The sequence below is a fragment of the Oncorhynchus keta genome, unplaced genomic scaffold (assembly GCF_023373465.1).
Source record: "Oncorhynchus keta strain PuntledgeMale-10-30-2019 unplaced genomic scaffold, Oket_V2 Un_scaffold_23732_pilon_pilon, whole genome shotgun sequence".
NCBI classification, from domain to species: Eukaryota; Metazoa; Chordata; class Actinopteri; order Salmoniformes; family Salmonidae; genus Oncorhynchus; species Oncorhynchus keta.
Window position 1 is genome coordinate 220,474 of NW_026290874.1, and position 20,771 is coordinate 241,244.

The following is a 20,771-nucleotide window of genomic DNA, read 5'->3' on the forward strand; positions in this document are numbered from 1 at the left end:
CACCCTAACCCTCCTATCATACCACTCCACCCTAACCCTCCTATCATACCACTCCACCCTAACCCTCCTGTCATACCACTCCACCTAACCCTCCTGTCATACCACTCCACCCTAACCCTCCTGTCATACCACTCCACCCTAACCCTCCTGTCATACCACTCCATACCCTCCTATCATACCACTCCACCCTAACCCTCCTATCATACCACTCCACCCTAACCCTCCTATCATACCACTCCACCCTAACCCTCCTCCACTCCACTACCACCCTAACCCTCCTATCATACCACTCCATAACCCTCCCATACCACTCCACCCTAACCCTCCTGTCATACCACTCCACCCTAACCCTCCTATACCATACCACTCATACCACCTAACCCTCCTATCATACCACTCCACCCTAACCCTCCTATCATACCACTCCACCCTAACCCTCCTATCATACCAACTAACCCTCCTATCATACCACCACCCTAACCCTCCCTAACCCTAACCCTCCTATCATACCACTCCACTCTAACCCTCCTATCATACCACTCCACCCCTAACCCTCCTATCATACCACTCCTAACCCTCCTATCATACCACGCCACCCTCCTATCATACCACTCCACCTAACCCTCCTATCATACCACTCCACCCTAACCCTCCTATCATACCACCCACCCTAACCCTCCTATCATACCACTCCTAACCTCCTCTAACCCTCCTAACCCTCCTATCATACCACTCCACTCTAACCCTCCTATCATACCACTCCACCCTAACCCTCCTATCATACCACTCCACCTAACCCTCCTATCATACCACCACCTAACCCTCCTATCATACCTAACCCTCCTATCATACCACTCCACCCTAACCCTCCTATCATACCACCCTAACCCTCCTATCATACCACTCCACCCTAACCCTCCTATCATACCACTCCACCCTAACCCTCCTATCATACCACTAACCTCCCACCCTAACCCTCCTGTCATACCACCCACCCTAACCCTCCTATCATACCACTCCACCCTAACCCTCCTATCATACCACTCCACCCTAACCCTCCTATCATACCACTCCACCCTAACCCTCCTGTCATACCACCCACCCTAACCCCTCCTACCATATCATAACCCTCCTACCATACCACTCCACCCTAACCCTCCTCATACCACTCCACTCTAACCCTCCTATCATACCACTCCACCCTAACCCTCCTATCATACCACTCCACCCTACCCTCCTATCATACCACTCCACTCTAACCCTCCTATCATACCACTCCACTCTAACCCTCCTATCATACCACTCCACCCTAACCCTCCTGTCATACCACTCCACCCTAACCCTCCTACCATACCACTCCACCCTAACCCTCCTATCATACCACTCCACCCTAACCCTCCTATCATACCACTCCACCCTAACCCTCCTATCATACCACTCCACCCTAACCCTCCTGTCATACCACTCCACTCTAACCCTCCTGTCATACCACTCCACCCTAACCCTCCTGTCATACCACTCCACCCTAACCCTCCTGTCATACCACTCCACCCTAACCCTCCTATCATACCACTCCACCCTAACCCTCCTATCATACCACTCCACCCTAACCCTCCTATCATACCACTCCACCCTAACCCTCCTATCATACCACTCCACTCTAACCCTCCTGTCATACCACTCCACCCTAACCCTCCTGTTATACCACTCCACCCTAACCCTCCTGTCATACCACTCCACCCTAACCCTCCTACCATACCACCCACCCTAACCCTCCTATCATACCACTCCACCCTAACCCTCCTATCATACCACTCCACCCTAACCCTCCTATCATACCACTCCACCCTAACCCTCCTATCATACCACTCCACTCTAACCCTCCTATCATACCACTCCACCCTAACCTTCCTATCATACCACGCCACCCCTAACCCTCCTATCATACCACTTCACCCTAACCCTCCTATCATACCACTCCACCCTAACCCTCCTATCATACCACTCCACTCTAACCCTCCTATCATACCACTCCACCTAACCCTCCGATCATACCACTCCACCTAACCCTCCTATCATACCACGCCACCCTAACCCTCCTATCATACCACTCCACCCTAACCCTCCTATCATTCCACGCCACCCTAACCCTCCTATCATACCACTCCACTCTAACCCTCCTGTCATACCACTCCACCCTAACCCTCCTATCATACCACTCCACTCTAACCCTCCTATCATACCACTCCCACCCTAACCCTCCTATCATACCACTCCACTCTAACCCTCCTATCATACCACTCCACTCTAACCCTCCTCCACCCTAACCCTCCTATCATACCACTCCACCCTAACCCTCCTATCATACCACTCCACTCTAACCCTCCTATCATACCACTCCACCCTAACCCTCCTATCATACCACTCCACCCTAACCCTCCTATCATACCACTCCACCTAACCCTCCTATCATACCACTCCACCCTAACCCTCCTATCATACCACTCCACCCTAACCCTCCTATCATACCACCCACCCTAACCCTCCTATCATACCACTCCACCCTAACCCTCCTATCATACCACTCCACCCTAACCCTCCTATCATACCACTCCACCCTAACCCTCCTGTCATACCACTCCACCCTAACCCTCCTATCATACCACTCCACCCTAACCCTCCTATCATACCACTCCACCCTAACCCTCCTATCATACCACTCCACCCTAACCCTCCTGCCATACCACTCCACCCCTAACCCTCCAATCATACCACTCCACCCTAACCCTCCTACCATACCACTCCACCCTAACCCTCCTATCATACCACTCCACCCTAACCCTCCTATCATACCACTCCACCCTAACCCTCCTGCCATACCACTCCACCCCTAACCCTCCTATCATACCACCCACCCTAACCCTCCTATCATACCACTCCACCCTAACCCTCCTATCATACCACTCCACTCTAACCCTCCTGTCATACCACTCCACCCTAACCCTCCTATCATACCACTCCACTCTAACCCTCCTGTCATACCACTCCACCCTAACCCTCCTGTCATACCACTCCACCCTAACCCTCCTATCATACCACTCCACCCTAACCCTCCTATCATACCACTCCACCCTAACCCTCCTATCATACCACTCCACCCTAACCCTCCTATCATACCACTCCACCCTAACCCTCCTATCATACCACTCCACCCTAACCCTCCTATCATACCACTCCACCCTAACCCTCCTATCATACCACTCCACCCTAACCCTCCTATCACACCACTCCACTCTAACCCTCCTATCATACCACTCCACTCTAACCCTCCTATCATACCACTCCACCCTAACCCTCCTGTCATACCACTCCACCCTAACCCTCCTACCATACCACCCACCCTAACCCTCCTACCATACCACTCCACCCTAACCCTCCTATCATACCACTCCACTCTAACCCTCCTATCATACCACTCCACCCTAACCCTCCTATCATACCACTCCACCCTTACCCTCCTATCATACCACTCCACTCTAACCCTCCTATCATACCACTCCACTCTAACCCTCCTATCATACCACTCCACCCTAACCCTCCTGTCATACCACTCCACCCTAACCCTCCTACCATACCACTCCACCCCTAACCCTCCTACCATACCACTCCACCCTAACCCTCCTATCATACCACTCCACCCTAACCCTCCTGTCATACCACTCCACCCTAACCCTCCTGTCATACCACTCCACTCTAACCCTCCTGTCATACCACTCCACCCTAACCCTCCTATCATACCACTCCACCCTAACCCTCCTGTCATACCACTCCACCCTAACCCTCCTATCATACCACTCCACCCTAACCCTCCTACCATACCACTCCACCCTAACCCTCCTATCATACCACTCCACCCTAACCCTCCTATCATACCACTCCACCCTAACCCTCCTGTCATACCACTCCACCCTAACCCTCCTGTCATACCACTCCACCCTAACCCTCCTGTCATACCACGCCACCCTAACCCTCCTACCATACCACTCCACCCTAACCCTCCTATCATACCACTCCACCCTAACCCTCCTATCATACCACTCCACCCTAACCCTCCTATCATACCACTCCACCCTAACCCTCCTATCATACCACTCCACTCTAACCCTCCTATCATACCACTCCACCCTAACCTTCCTATCATACCACGCCACCCTAACCCTCCTATCATACCACTTCACCCTAACCCTCCTATCATACCACTCCACCCTAACCCTCCTATCATACCACTCCACTCTAACCCTCCTATCATACCACTCCACTCTAACCCTCCGATCATACCACTCCACTCTAACCCTCCTATCATACCACGCCACCCTAACCCTCCTATCATACCACTCCACCCTAACCCTCCTATCATTCCACGCCACCCTAACCCTCCTATCATACCACTCCACTCTAACCCTCCTGTCATACCACTCCACCCTAACCCTCCTATCATACCACTCCACTCTAACCCTCCTATCATACCACTCCACCCTAACCCTCCTATCATACCACTCCACTCTAACCCTCCTATCATACCACTCCACTCTAACCTCCTATCATACCACTCCACCCTAACCCTCCTATCATACCACTCCACCCTAACCCTCCTATCATACCACTCCACTCTAACCCTCCTATCATACCACTCCACCCTAACCTCCTATCATACCACTCCACTCTAACCCTCCTATCATACCACTCCACTCTAACCCTCCTATCATACCACTCCACCCTAACCCTCCTATCATACCACTCCACCCTAACCCTCCTATCATACCACTCCACCCTAACCCTCCTATCATACCACTCCACCCTAACCCTCCTATCATACCACTCCACCCTAACCCTCCTATCATACCACTCCACCCTAACCCTCCTGTCATACCACTCCACCCTAACCCTCCTATCATACCACTCCACCCTAACCCTCCTATCATACCACTCCACCCTAACCCTCCTATCATACCACTCCACCCTAACCCTCCTATCATACCACTCCACCCTAACCCTCCTATCATACCACTCCACCCTAACCCTCCTATCATACCACTCCACTCTAACCCTCCTGTCATACCACTCCACCCTAACCCTCCTGTCATACCACTCCACTCTAACCCTCCTGTCATACCACTCCACCCTAACCCTCCTGTCATACCACTCCACTCTAACCCTCCTATCATACCTCTCCACCCTAACCCTCCTGTCATATCACTCCACCCTAACCCTCCTACCATACCACCCACCCTAACCCTCCTACCATACCACTCCACCCTAACCCTCCTATCATACCACTTCACCCTAACCCTCCTATCATACCACTCCACCCTAACCCTCCTATCATACCACTCCACCCTAACCCTCCTGTCATACCACTCCACCCTAACCCTCCTATCATACCACTCCACCCTAACCCTCCTATCATACCACTCCACCCTAACCCTCCTTCCATACCACTCCACCCTAACCCTCCTGTCATACCACTCCACTCTAACCCTCCTACCATACCACTCCACCCTAACCCTCCGACCATACCACTCCACCCTAACCCTCCTATCATACCACTCCACTCTAACCCTCCTATCATACCACTCCACCCTAACCCTCCTATCATACCACCCACCCTTACCCTCCTATCATACCACTCCACCCTAACCCTCCTACCATACCACTCCACCCTAACCCTCCTGTCATACCACTCCACTCTAACCCTCCTATCATACCACTCCACCCTAACCCTAACCCTCCTGCCATATCACTCAGCAGTGTTTTATTTCCTCCTTCTCCCTGCAGCACCTGTCGTACGGTAATGACAGCCTGCACGTGGACGCAGCCTTCCAGCAGACCCTCTGGAGCGTGGCTACTGTCTGCTCTGGCAGCGAGGTGGCCCAAGGTGGGTCACAGACACTTACACTTACACTTACACACACACACACACACACACACACACACACACACACACACACACACACACACACACACACACACACACACACACACACACACACACACACACACACACACACACACTGTTCCAAGGTGGGTCACAGACACTTACACACACACACACACACACACACACACACACACACACACACACACACACACACACACACACACACACACACACACACACTGTTCCAAGGTGGGTCACAGACACTTACACACACACACACACACACACACGCACACACACACACACTGTTCCAAGGTGGGTCACAGACACTTACACACACACACACACACACACACACACACACACACACACACACACACACACACACACACACACACACACACACACACACACACACACACACACACACTGTTCCAAGGTGGGTCACAGACACTTACACACACACACACACACGCACACACACACACACTGTTCCAAGGTGGGTCACAGACACTTACACACACACACACACACACACACACACACACACACACACACACACACACACACACACACACACACACACACACACACACACACACACACACTGTTCCAAGGTGGGTCACAGACACTTACACACACTGTTCCAAGGTAGGTGTCTGTCTCTGCCCCAGATTGAGACTTCTCCAGGATTAATGGAGGGATGCCCTGGACTGACACCCATAAAGAGCCTAAACAAACATGATGCTACTGTAAAATGATGCTACTGTAAAAGCTAATGGGGTCATATAAACAGGAATGATGCTACTGTAAAAGCTAATGGGGGTCATATAAACAGGAATGATGCTACTGTAAAAGCTAATGGGGTCATATAAACAGGAATGATGCTACTGTAAAATTATGCTACTGTCAAAGCTAATGGGGGTCATATAAACAGGAGTGATGCTACTGTAATAGCTAATGGGGGTCATATAAACAGGAATGATGTTACTGTAAAATGATGTTACTGTAATAGCTAATGGGGTCATATAAACAGGAATGATGCTACTGTAAAATGATGCTACTGTAAAAGCTAATGGGGGTCATATAAACAGGAATGATGCTACTGTAAAATTATGTTACTGTAAAAGCTAATGGGGATCATATAAACAGGAATGATGCTACTGTAAAATGATGTTACTGTAAAAGCTAATGGGGGTCATATAAACAGGAGTGATGTTACTGTAATAGCTAATGGGATCATATAAACAGGACTGATGCTACTGTAAAATGATGCTACTGTAAAAGCTAATGGGGTCATATAAACAAACATGATGCTACTGTAAAATGATGTTACTCTAAAAAGCTAATGGGGTCATATAAACAGGAATGATGCTACTGTAAAATGATGCTACTGTAAAAGCTAATGGGGTCATATAAACAGGAGTGATGCTACTGTAAAAGCTAATGGGGTCATATAAACAGGAATGATGCTACTGTCCATGGGGGTCATATAAACAGAATGTTCCTCTCTAATGGGGGTCATATAAACAGGAATGATGCTACTGTAAAATTAGTTACCTAAAAGCTAATGGGGTCATATAAACAGAGTGATGCTACTGTAAAAGCTAATGTCATATAAACAGGAGTGATGCTACTGCTAATGGAGTCATATAAACAGGAATGATGCTACTCTAAAAGCTAATGGGGTCATATAAACAGGAATGATGCTACTGTAAAATGGTGACTGGGGATCATATAAACAAACATGATGCTACTGTAAAAGCTAATGGAGTCATATAAACAGGAATGATGCTACTGTAAAATGCAGAGTTCCTACTCTAAAGCTAATGGGGGTCATATAAACAGGAATGATGCTACTGTAATGTCATATAAACAAACATGATGCTACTGTAAAAGCTAATGGGGGTCATATAAACAGAGTTCCTCTCTAATGCTACTGTCTCTCCCCTGGGGGTCATGATAAACAGGCTGGACTGTAAAAGCTAATGGGGGTCATATAAACAAAATGATGCTACTAATGTCTGGGACAGAGGCTTGGGGAGGTCTGGTCCAGAGACAGGCTGACCAGATATCCTTCATCTATGATGGACTGTCATGATCAGGACTTCAGTAAATGATCAGGACTGTCAAAGTCCATGCAGGGACTCAGGAATGATGCTACTGTAAGTGAGATCATGACTGTGGTCACCTGGTCAGAGGTCAGTGATCTCAATGTCAGTGTGGTCTCCACCTGGTCAGAGACTGTCAATGGTCAGGACTCTCCACCTGCAGAGTTCCTGTCAATGCCTCTCCTGCTCCACCTGTCAGAGTTCCTCTAATGCTGGTCAGGACTGTCACCTGCAGATTCCTGGTCTAATGCCTATGGTCAGGACCTGCAGAGTGTTACTGGTCAAGACTCTCCAATGGGGGTCAGTGTGGTCAGGACCTGAGTTGGTCTACTGTCACTATGATAATCTCTGGGTCAGAGTTCCTTCTAATGCCTGTCTGGTCCAGCAGACTGTGCTAACTCTCCTCTCTCCCCTGCAGGGTTCCTCTCTAATGCCTCTCCTCTCTCAGGACCTGTCAGGGTTCCTCTCTAATGCCTCTCCTCTCTCCCCTGCAGAGGGTCTAATGCCTCTCTCTCTGGCAGGGACTGATCGGGGACGTGCTGATCTCCTGGTCAGATGAATGGTCCTGTCAGTGTGGTCAGGACACTGCAGGACTGTTCTGTGATCAGGACGTGGTGACTGGGAGATATCCTTCATCTATGATGGACTGTGTGTGATCAGGACTGTCAGTGTGATCTGTCAGGACTGTTCAGGACTGTCAGTGAGATCAGGACTGTGGTCAGGACTGTGGTCAGGACTGTCAGTGTGGCCTCAGGACTGTCAGTGTGGTCAGGACCTGTCTGTGGTCAGGACTGTCAGTGTGGTCAGGACTGTCAGTGTGGTCAGGACTGTCAGTGTGGTCAGGACTGTGGTCACTGTCAGTGTGGTCAGACTGTCAGTGTCTCAGGACTGGTCAGACTGTGGTCAGGACTGTCAGTGTGGTCAGGACTGTGGTCAGACTGTCAGTGTGGTCAGGACTGTCAGTGTGGTCAGGACTGTCAGTGTGGTCAGGACTGTCAGTGTGATCAGGACTGTGGTCAGGACTGTGGTCAGGACTGTCAGTGTGGTCAGGACTGTCAGTGTGGTCAGGACTGTCAGTGTGGTCAGGACTGTCAGTGTGGTCAGGACTGTCAGTGTGGTCAGGACTGTCAGTGTGGTCAGGACTGTGGTCAGGACTGTCAGTGTGGTCAGGACTGTCAGTGTGATCAGGACTGTCAGTGTGGTCAGGACTGTGGTCAGGACTGTCAGTGTGATCAGGACTGTCAGTGTGGTCAGGACTGTCAGTGTGGTCATGACTGTCAGTGGTCAGGACTGTCAGTGTGGTCAGGACTGTCAGTGTGGTCAGGACTGTCAGTGTGTCAGGACTGTCAGTGTGATCAGGACTGTGGTCAGGACTGCAGGTCAGGACTGTCAGTGTGGTCAGGACTGTGGTCAGGACTATCAGTGTGGTCAGTGGTGGTCAGGACTGTCAGTGTGATCAGGACTGTCAGTGTGGTCAGGACTGTCAGTGTGGTCAGGACTGTGGTGTGGTCAGGACTGTCAGTGTGGTCAGGACTGTCAGTGTGGTCAGGACTGTGGTCAGGACTGTCAGTGTGTTCAGGACTGTCAGTGTGGTCAGGACTGTGGTCAGGACTGTCAGTGTGGTCAGGACTGTCAGTGTGGTCAGGACTGTCAGTGTGGTCAGGACTGTGGTCAGGACTGTCAGTGTGGTCAGGACTGTCAGTGTGATCAGGACTGTGGTCAGGACTGTGGTCAGGACTGTCAGTGTGGTCAGGACTGTCAGGTGTGTCAGGACTGTCAGGTGTGGTCAGGACTGTCAGTGTGGTCAGGACTGTCAGTGTGATCAGGACTGTCAGTGTGATCAGGACTGTCAGTGTGGTCAGGACTGTCAGTGTGATCAGGACTGTGGTCAGGACTGTCAGTGTGGTCAGGACTGTGGTCAGGACTGTCAGTGTGGTCAGGACTGTCAGTGTGGTCAGGACTGTCACTGGTCAGTGTGGTCAGGACTGTCAGTGTGGTCAGGACTGTCAGTGTGGTCAGGACTGTCAGTGTGGTCAGGACTGTCAGTGTGGTCAGGACTGTCAGTGTGGTCAGGTCAGGACTGTCAGTGTGGTCAGGACTGTCAGTGTGGTCAGGACTGTGGTCAGGACTGTCAGTGTGGTCAGGACTGTGGTCAGGACTGTCAGTGTGGTCAGGACTGTCAGTGTGATCAGGACTGTCAGTGTGGTCAGGACTGTCAGTGTGGTCAGGACTGTCAGTGTGGTCAGGACTGTCAGTGTGGTCAGGACTGTCAGTGTGTCAGGACTGTGGTCAGGACTGTCAGTGAGTCAGGACTGTGGTCAGGACTGTCAGTGTGGTCAGGACTGTCAGTGTGGTCAGGACTGTCAGTGTGGTCAGGACTGTCAGTGTGGTCAGGACTGTCAGTGTGGTCAGGACTGTCAGTGTGATCAGGACTGTCAGTGTGGTCAGGACTGTGGTCAGGACTGATCAGGACTGTCAGTGTGATCAGGACTGTCAGTGTGGTCAGGACTGTCAGTGTGATCAGGACTGTCAGTGTGATCAGGACTGTCAGTGTGTCAGGACTGTCAGTGTGTCAGGACTGTGTGTGATCAGGACTGTCAGTGTGTCAGGACTGTCAGTGTGGTCAGGACTGTCAGTGTGGTCAGGACTGTCAGTGTGATCAGGACTGTGGTCAGGACTGTGGTCAGTGTGATCAGGACTGTGGTCAGGACTGTGGTCAGGACTGTCAGTGTGATCAGGACTGTGGTCAGGACTGTCAGTGTGATCAGGACTGTCAGTGTGATCAGGACTGTGGTCAGGACTGTCAGTGTGATCAGGACTGTCAGTGCGGTCAGGACTGTCAGTGTGATCAGGACTGTGGTCAGGACTGTCAGTGTGATCAGGACTGTCAGTGTGATCAGGACTGTCAGTGTGATCAGGACTGTGGTCAGGACTGTCAGTGTGGTCAGGACTGTCAGTGTGATCAGGACTGTCAGGACTGTCAGTGTGATCAGGACTGTCAGTGTGGTCAGGACTGTCAGTGTGATCAGGACTGTCAGTGTGGTCAGGACTGTCAGTGTGGTCAGGACTGTGGTCAGGACTGTCAGTGTGATCAGGACTGTCAGTGTGATCAGGACTGTGGTCAGGACTGTCAGTGTGATCAGGACTGTCAGTGTGATCAGGACTGTCAGTGTGGTCAGGACTGTCAGTGTGATCAGGACTGTCAGTGTGGTCAGGACTGTCAGTGTGATCAGGACTGTCAGTGTGATCAGGACTGTCAGTGTGGTCAGGACTGTCAGTGTGATCAGGACTGTCAGTGTGTCAGGACTGTCAGTGTGATCAGGACTGTCAGTGTGGTCAGGACTGTCAGTGTGATCAGGACTGTGATCAGGACTGTCAGTGTGATCAGGACTGTGATCAGGACTGTCAGTGTGATCAGGACTGTCAGTGAGATCAGGACTGTGGTCAGGACTGTCAGTGTGGTCAGGACTGTCAGTGTGGTCAGGACTGTCAGTGTGATCAGGACTGTCAGTGTGATCAGGACTGTCAGTGTGGTCAGGACTGTGGTCAGGACTGTGGTCAGGACTGTCAGTGTGGTCAGGACTGTCAGTGTGGTCAGGACTGTCAGTGTGGTCAGGACTGTGATCAGGACTGTCAGTGTGATCAGGACTGTGGTCAGGACTGTCAGTGTGATCAGGACAGTGTGATCAGGACTGTGATCAGGACTGTCAGTGTGATCAGGACTGTGGTCAGGACTGTCAGTGTGATCAGGACTGTCAGTGTGATCAGGACTGTGGTCAGGACTGTCAGTGTGATCAGGACTGTCAGTGTGATCAGGACTGTCAGTGTGATCAGGACTGTGGTCAGGACTGTCAGTGTGGTCAGGACTGTCAGTGTGATCAGGACTGTCAGTGTGATCAGGACTGTCAGTGTGGTCAGGACTGTCAGTGTGGTCAGGACTGTCAGTGTGGTCACGACCGTCAGTAAAGCAGCAGGGTAAACATCATCGATCCTCTGGTGTTTGATAGGATGTCAATGCAGCAGAGCATGCTGGGATGAAGGGCTCTCACACAGAGGAATAAAAGTCAGCTTTTACCCAAAATGTAATGTTTGTACGCAATGTTTGTGTGTGTGTGTGTGTGTGTGTGTGTGTGTGTGTGTGTGTGTGTGTGTGTGTGTGTGTGTGTGTGTGTGTGTGTGTGTGTGTGTGTGTGTGTGTGCATTTTCCTTGGATGCAGAAGTGTGTGGGCTTACCTTCAAAGTAGGGCATCCACTGTTCTGCTTCAAAGAAGAGAACAGAGTAGGTAGTTCTACTCTTTAGGGAGGGAGGGAAAGAGGGAGGGATGGAGGGAGGGACGGAGGGAGATGGAAAGAGGGAGGGATGGAGGGAGGGAGGGAGATGGAAAGAGGGAGGGATGGAGGGAGGGAGGGAGAGAGAGGGAGATGGAAAGAGGGATGGATGGAGGGAGGGAGATGGGCTGGAAGGGAGGGAGGGAGGGAGGGAGGAGGGAGGGAGGGAGATGGAAAGAGCGATGGATGGAGGGAAGGAGATCGAGAGGGAGATGGAAAGAGGGATGGATGGATGGAAGGAGGGAGAGAGAGAGAGGGATGGTTGGAGGGAGAGAGAGAGAGATGGAGATGGAAAGAGGGATGGATGGAGGGAGGGAGAGAGAGAGAGGTAGGTAGGGAAGGAGAGAGAGAGAGATGGAAAGAGGGATTGTGAAGAAGTGGGATAGAGGGATATATGAAGGGAGGGATGGAGAGAGGTAGTAGGGGGGGATGATGGGAGAGAGGGAGAGAGAGAGATAGGAAGGGAGAGAGATATATGGAGGGAGGGAGAGAGATGGATGGAGAGAGGGAGAGAGAGGGAGAGAGAGGTAGGGAGAGGTAGGGAGAGAGAGAGAGAGAGATGGATGGAGGGAGGGAGAGAGGGAGAGAGAGGGAGAGAGAGGTAGGGAGAGGTAGGGAGGGAGAGAGAGAGATGGATGGAGGGAGGGAGAGGGAGAGAGAGAGAGGGAGAGAGAGGGAGAGAGGGAGAGAGAGGTAGGGAGAGGTAGGGAGGGAGAGAGAGAGATGGATGGATGAAGAGAGGGAGAGAGGGAGAGAGAGATGGATGGATGGATGAAGGCACACTGCCTACTCGGGACAGAATGAGCTCTCAGGAGGGAGGGGGAGGGAGGGAGAGGGAGGGAGAGAGAGATGGATGGATGGATGGATGAAGAGAGGGAGCGAGGGAGATGGATGGATGAAGAGAGGGAGAGAGGGAGATGGATGGATGAAGGTACACTGCCTACTCGGGACAGAATGAGCTCTCAGTAGGGAGGGGGAGAGAGAGAGAGAGGTAGGGAGAGAGAGATGGATGGATGAAGAGAGGGAGCGAGGAGATGGATGGATGAAGAGAGGGAGAGAGGGAGATGGATGGATGAAGGTACACTGCCTACTCGGGACAGAATGAGCTCTCATGAGGGAGAGGTAGGGAGGGAGAGAGAGGTAGGGAGGGAGAGAGAGGTAGGGAGAGGTAGGAAGGGAGAGAGAGGGATGGATGGATGAAGGCACACTGCCTACTCGGGACAGAATGAGCTCTCAGCAGCCTGAAATATACATTTCCTCCAGAGGATCAGTTTCACCTCCCTGGACCTCCTGTCATCGTTAAACACACTTCAGCAGCCTCTGTCCTCGTTATGGAAGAACCTCTACCCCAAACCATCTGTGGGAGGTTAAAGGCACCAATCCGGAAATTATTGTCTCAAGTCATGGTGCCTTTGGATGTTAAATAGAAGGTTGTGATGGAATCCAAATGTACATGTACACTCTTCTACCTGAACCTCCTGACCTCTATGGACCTACTGAACCTGTTAAACCCTCCTGGTATGAACCTACTAAACGTGTCAGATACTGCCCTCACTATACACTACTGGAGGTCTAGATACTGCCCTCAATATCCACTACTGGAGGTCTAGATACTGCCCTCAATATCCACTACTGGAGGTCTAGATACTGCCCTCAATATCCACTACTGGAGGCCTAGATACTGCCCTCAATATCCACTACTGGAGGCCTAGATACTGCCCTCAATATCCACTACTGCAGGCCTAGATACTGCCCTCAATATCCACTACTGCAGGCCTAGATACTGCCCTCAATATCCACTACTGCATGTCTAGATACTGCCCTCACTATACACTACTGCAGGCCTAGATACTGCCCTCACTATACACTACTGGAGGCCTAGATACTGCCCTCAATATCCACTACTGCATGTCTAGATACTGCCCTCACTATACACTACTGCAGGCCTAGATACTGCCCTCACTATACACTACTGGAGGCCTAGATACTGCCCTCACCATACACTACTGCAGGCCTAGATACTGCCCTCACTATACACTACTGCAGGCCTAGATACTGCCCTCACCATACACTACTGCAGGCCTAGATACTGCCCTCACTATACACTACTGCAGGCCTAGATACTGCCCTCACTATACACTACTGCAGGCCTAGATACTGCCCTCACTATACACTACTGGAGGCCTAGATACTGCCCTCACTATACACTACTGCAGGCCTAGACACTGCCCTCACTATACACTACTGCAGGCCTAGATACTGCCCTCACTATACACTACTGCAGGCCTAGATACTGCCCTCACTATACACTATTGCAGGCCTAGATACTGCCCTCACTATACACTACTGGAGGCCTAGATACTGCCCTCACTATACACTACTGCAGGCCTAGATACTGCCCTCACTATACACTACTGCAGGCCTAGATACTGCCCTCACTATACACTACTGGAGGCCTAGACACTGCCCTCACTATACACTACTGCAGGCCTAGATACTGCCCTCACTATATACTACTGCAGGCCTAGACACTGCCCTCACTATACACTACTGCAGGCCTAGATACTGCCCTCACTATACACTACTGGAGGCCTAGATACTGCCCTCACTATACACTATTGCAGGCCTAGATACTGCCCTCACTATACACTACTGGAGGCCTAGATACTGCCCTCACTATACACTACTGCAGGTCTAGACACTGCCCTCACTATACACTACTGCAGGCCTAGATACTGCCCTCACTATACATGACTGCAGGCCTAGATACTGCCCTCACCATACACTACTGGAGGCCTAGATACTGCCCTCACTATACACTACTGGAGGCCAAGATACTGCCCTCACTATCCACAACTGGAGGCCTAGATACTGCCCTCACTATACACTACTGGAGGCCTAGATACTGCCCTCACTATACACTACTGCAGGCCTAGATACTGCCCTCACTATACACTACTGCAGGCCTAGATACTGCCCTCACTATCCACTACTGGAGGCCTAGACACTGCCCTCACCATACACTACTGGAGGCCTAGATACTGCCCTCACTATACACTACTGCAGGCCTAGATACTGCCCTCACTATACACTACTGCAGGCCTAGATACTGCCCTCACCATACACTACTGGAGGCCTAGACACTGCCCTCACCATACACTACTGCAGGCCTAGATACTGCCCTCACTATACACTACTGCAGGCCTAGATACTGCCCTCATTATACACTACTGCAGGCCTAGACACTGCCCTCACCATACACTACTGGAGGCCTAGACACTGCCCTCACCATACACTACTGCAGGCCTAGATACTGCCCTCACTATACACTACTGCAGGCCTAGATACTGCCCTCACCATACACTACTGGAGGCCTAGACACTGCCCTCACCATACACTACTGCAGGCCTAGATACTGCCCTCACTATACACTACTGCAGGCCTAGACACTGCCCTCACTATACACTACTGCAGGCCTAGATACTGCCCTCACTATACACTACTCCAGGCCTAGATACTGCCCTCACCATACACTACTGGAGGCCTAGACACTGCCCTCACCATACACTACTGGAGGCCTAGACACTGCCCTCACCATACACTACTGGAGGCCTAGATACTGCCCTCACTATCCACTACTGGAGGCCTAGATACTGCCCTCACTATACACTACTGGAGGCCTAGATACTGCCCTCACTATACACTACTGGAGGCCTAGATACTGCCCTCACTATACACTACTGCAGGCCTAGATACTGCCCTCACTATACACTACTGGAGGCCTAGATACTGCCCTCACTATACACTACTGGAGGCCTAGATACTGCCCTCACTATACACTACTGGAGGCCTAGATACTGCCCTCACTATACACTACTGGAGGCCTAGATACTGCCCTCACTATACACTACTGGAGGCCTAGATACTGCCCTCACTATACACTACTGCAGGCCTAGATACTGCCCTCACTATACACTACTGCAGGCCTAGACACTGCCCTCACCATACACTACTGCAGGCCTAGATACTGCCCTCACTATACACTACTGCAGGCCTAGACACTGCCCTCACCATACACTACTGGAGGCCTAGATACTGCCCTCACTATACACTACTGCAGGCCTAGACACTGCCCTCACCATACACTACTGGAGGCCTAGACACTGCCCTCACTATACACTACTGCAGGCCTAGACACTGCCCTCACCATACACTACTGGAGGCCTAGATACTGCCCTCACTATACACTACTGGAGGCCTAGATACTGCCCTCACTATACACTACTGCAGGCCTAGATACTGCCCTCACTATACACTACTGCAGGCCTAGACACTGCCCTCACCATACACTACTGGAGGCCTAGATACTGCCCTCACTATCCACTACTGGAGGCCTAGATACTGCCCTCACTATCCACTACTGGAGGCCTAGATACTGCCCTCACTATACACTACTGGAGGCCTAGATACTGCCCTCACTATCCACTACTGGAGGCCTAGATACTGCCCTCACTATCCACTACTGGAGGCCTAGATACTGCCCTCACTATCCACTACTGGAGGCCTAGATACTGCCCTCACTATACACAGAGAAATACAGCAGAAGAACCTGGAAGGATATGAAATAAGTTCCCCATAGATGTTCCTGTCGTATTCATCCATACCAAGGTGAAGTGTGTAATGTGTGAATATGTGCTTGATGAGGACAGCAGCAGGCTCGTATTTCTCAGGGATACAGACCAGTGTAATGGTCTGGTCTGTGGTGGAAGCATGGCTGATAACCCCCCCCCCTCCCCCCCACTCACTTCTCTTTTCTTCCCCAGGACGGTGCACTACGAGGGGGGAGCTGTGTCCATCCACGCCCGTTCCCTCTGGAGACTGGAGACCCTACGAGTGGCGTGAGTTGAACGATATGACACATTTACACATCTATCTGGGGGGGGTACGGAGAACGATATGACACATCTATCTGGGGGGGTACGGACAACGATATGAGTCATCTATCTCACCTCCGTATGACAATGCCGACCTGCTGCAGACACGGGGGGTCAACGAGACACTATAGACTATCTGGACCCTGTACGGAGGGATCATGACACATCTATCTATAAGGGTTCAGGACCAGACCCTGATACAGACATCTATCTGGGGGGGGTCAACACTAGACTCTATAGACGATAGGTTCAGGACCAGACCCTGCTACAGACACTAGGGGGGTCAACGCTAGACTCTATAGACTATAAGGGTTCAGGACCAGACCCTGCTACTGGGGGGGGGGTCAACGCTATGACTCATAGACTATAAGGGGTTCAGGACCCTGCTACAGACACAGGGGGGGGGTCAACACTAGACTCTATAGACTATAAGGGTTCAGGACCAGACACCTCTATCAGGGGGGGGGGTCAACACTAGACTCTATAGACTATAAGGGTTCAGGACCAGACCCTGCTATGAGACACAGGGGGGGTCAACACTAGACTCTATAGACTATAAGGGTTGCCAGACCCTGCTACAGACACAGGGGGGGGGGTCAACACTAGACTCTATAGACTATAAGGGTTCAGGACCCCTGCTACAGACACAGGGGGGGGGTCAACACTAGACTCTATAGACTATAAGGGTTCAGGACCAGACCCTGCTACAGACACAGGGGGGTCAACACTAGACTCTATAGACTATAAGGGTTCAGGACCCTGCTACAGACACAGGGGGCAGACAGACTGGTCAGGCAGGCAGACTCAGCAGGCTCAGGTCAGGGCAGGCAGACTGGTCAGGCAGGCTCGAGGTCAGGGCAGGCCAGGCAGGCTCGAGGTCAGGGCAGGCAGACTGAATCAGCAAGGTCAGGGCAGGCAGACTGGTCAGGCAGGGTCGAGGTCAGGGCAGGCAGACTGGTCAGCAGGCTCGAGGTCAGGGCAGGCAGAGGAGGACGAGCAAAAGAGAGAATAGCAAAAGCATGAGCATGGGAAAAACATGCTGGTTGACTTGAAAGAGACAAGACGAACTGGCACAGAGAGACGCGAAACACAGGGATAAATACACTGGTACAGAGAGACAGGAAACACAGGGATAAATACACTGGTACAGAGAGACAGGAAACACAGGGATAAATACACTGGCACAGAGAGACAGGAAACACAGGGATAAATACACTGGTACAGAGAGACAGGAAACACAGGGATAAATACACTGGTACAGAGAGACAGGAAACACAGGGATAAATACACTGGTACAGAGAGACAGGAAACACAGGGATAAATACACTGGCACAGAGAGACAGGAAACACAGGGATAAATACACTGGTACAGAGAGACAGGAAACACAGGGATAAATACACTGGTACAGAGAGACAGGAAACACAGGGATAAATACACTGGTACAGAGAGACAGGAAACACAGGGATAAATACACTGGTACAGAGAGACAGGAAACACAGGGATAAATACACTGGTACAGAGAGACAGGAAACACAGGGATAAATACACTGGTACAGAGAGACAGGAAACACAGGGATAAATACACTGGTACAGAGAGACAGGAAACACAGGGATAAATACACTGGTACAGAGAGACAGGAAACACAGGGATAAATACACTGGTACAGAGAGACAGGAAACACAGGGATAAATACACTGGTACAGAGAGACAGGAAACACGGGGATAAATACACTGGCACAGAGAGACAGGAAACACAGGGATAAATACACTGGTACAGAGAGACAGGAAACACAGGGATAAATACACTGGCACAGAGAGACAGGAAACACAGGGATAAATACACTGGCACAGAGAGACAGGAAACACAGGGATAAATACACTGGTACAGAGAGACAGGAAACACAGGGATAAATACACTGGCACAGAGAGACAGGAAACACAGGGATAAATACACTGGTACAGAGAGACAGGAAACACAGGGATAAATACACTGGTACAGAGAGACAGGAAACACAGGGATAAATACACTGGTACAGAGAGACAGGAAACACAGGGATAAATACACTGGTACAGAGAGACAGGAAACACAGGGATAAATACACTGGTACAGAGAGACAGGAAACACAGGGAGAAATACACTGGTACAGAGAGACAGGAAACACAGGGATAAATACACTGGTACAGAGAGACAGGAAACACAGGGATAAATACACTGGTACAGAGAGACAGGAAACACAGGGATAAATACACTGGTCCAGAGAGACAGGAACCACAGGGATAAATATAAATGTAATATTAACACTCTATAGACACTGTAATATTATCACTCTACAGAGACCATTAACACTCTGACCCCAGCAGTGTAGATCAGGGAGATTTCTCCGTGAGAGGGCAGGGAGATGTCTCCGTGAGAGGGCATGGTATTGACTCCTTTTAGACCCTGTATCCTGACCTGGGGTTGTACGTGTGACGGTGTTAATAGAGCTCCCAGTAAGACTGTCTCTGTCAGCAGGGCCCACTGCCAACGTGGTGTACAGTGTCTCTGTCAGCCCCAGTCTGTGGAGAGAAGACGAGCCCTCCTCCCATCCAGAGTCATAGACACACAGACTGTTTGCAGTGAAGTGTCTAATTACAAACAGCATGACAGTAGTCCCCTGACAACACAGAGATTTCTCTCCTTGTTTTGTATCAGGGCTGATTGGACATACTGTAGTGTTCATGGGTTCTGATGAGGACGGAATATAAATACTCTGCCCTCTGTAGCCTGTTGGGTTCTGTTGGGTTCTGTTGGGTTCTGTTGTGTTCTGTTGTGTTGTGTGTGTTGTGTTCTGTTCTGTGTTCTGTTCTGTTGTATTCTGTTGTGTTGTGTTCTGTTGTGTGTTCTGTTGTGTTCTGTTGGGTTCTGTTGTGTTCTGTTGTGTTCTGTTGTGTTGGGTATTCTGTTGTGTCTGTTGAGTTGTGTGTTCTGTTGTGTTCTGTTGTGTTCTGTTGTGTTGTTCTGCTGTGTTCTGTTGTATTCTGTTGTGTTCTGTTGTCTGTGTTGTTCTGTTGTGTTCTGTTGTGTGTTCTGTTGTGTTCTGTTGTGTTCTGTTGTGTTCTGTTGTGTTGTGTTGTCTGCTGTGTTGTGTTGTGTTGTATTCTGTTGTGTTGTGTTCTGTTGCTGTGTTCTGTCTGTGTTCTGCTGTGTTGTGTTGGGTTCTGCTGTGTTCTGTTGTGTTCTGCTGTTGTGTTGTGTTCTGTTGTGTTCTGTTGGGTTCTGCTGTGTTGTGTTCTGTTGTGTCTGGGGTTGTTGTGTTAGTTCTGTTGGGTTCTGTAGTTCTGTTGTGTTGTGTCAGACTGACGGTCTGGGGTTATAGATAGTACTGTACATCTACAGGACAGTATAGAAATAGGTCTGGGGTTATAGATAGTACTGTACATCTACAGGACAGTATAGAAATAGGTCTGGGGTTATAGA

At 50.6% G+C, this 20,771-nt stretch overlaps 1 protein-coding gene across 1 annotated transcript in view; it reads left to right on the forward strand.

Annotated features, from left to right (window-relative positions):
• LOC118383883 (ryanodine receptor 2-like) overlaps positions 1–17,276 on the forward strand; it is a gene marked incomplete at its 3' end in the record, with an annotated part of 63,044 nt that extends 45,768 nt beyond the window's left edge. Inside the window, exons 7-9 of the mRNA XM_052515348.1 lie at positions 5,836–5,935; positions 8,180–8,243; positions 17,202–17,276. Of these exons, the coding sequence (XP_052371308.1) occupies positions 5,836–5,935; positions 8,180–8,243; positions 17,202–17,276 (239 nt within the window). The remainder of the gene's footprint in view (positions 1–5,835; positions 5,936–8,179; positions 8,244–17,201) is intronic.
• Between the last annotated feature and the right edge of the window lie 3,495 nt (positions 17,277–20,771).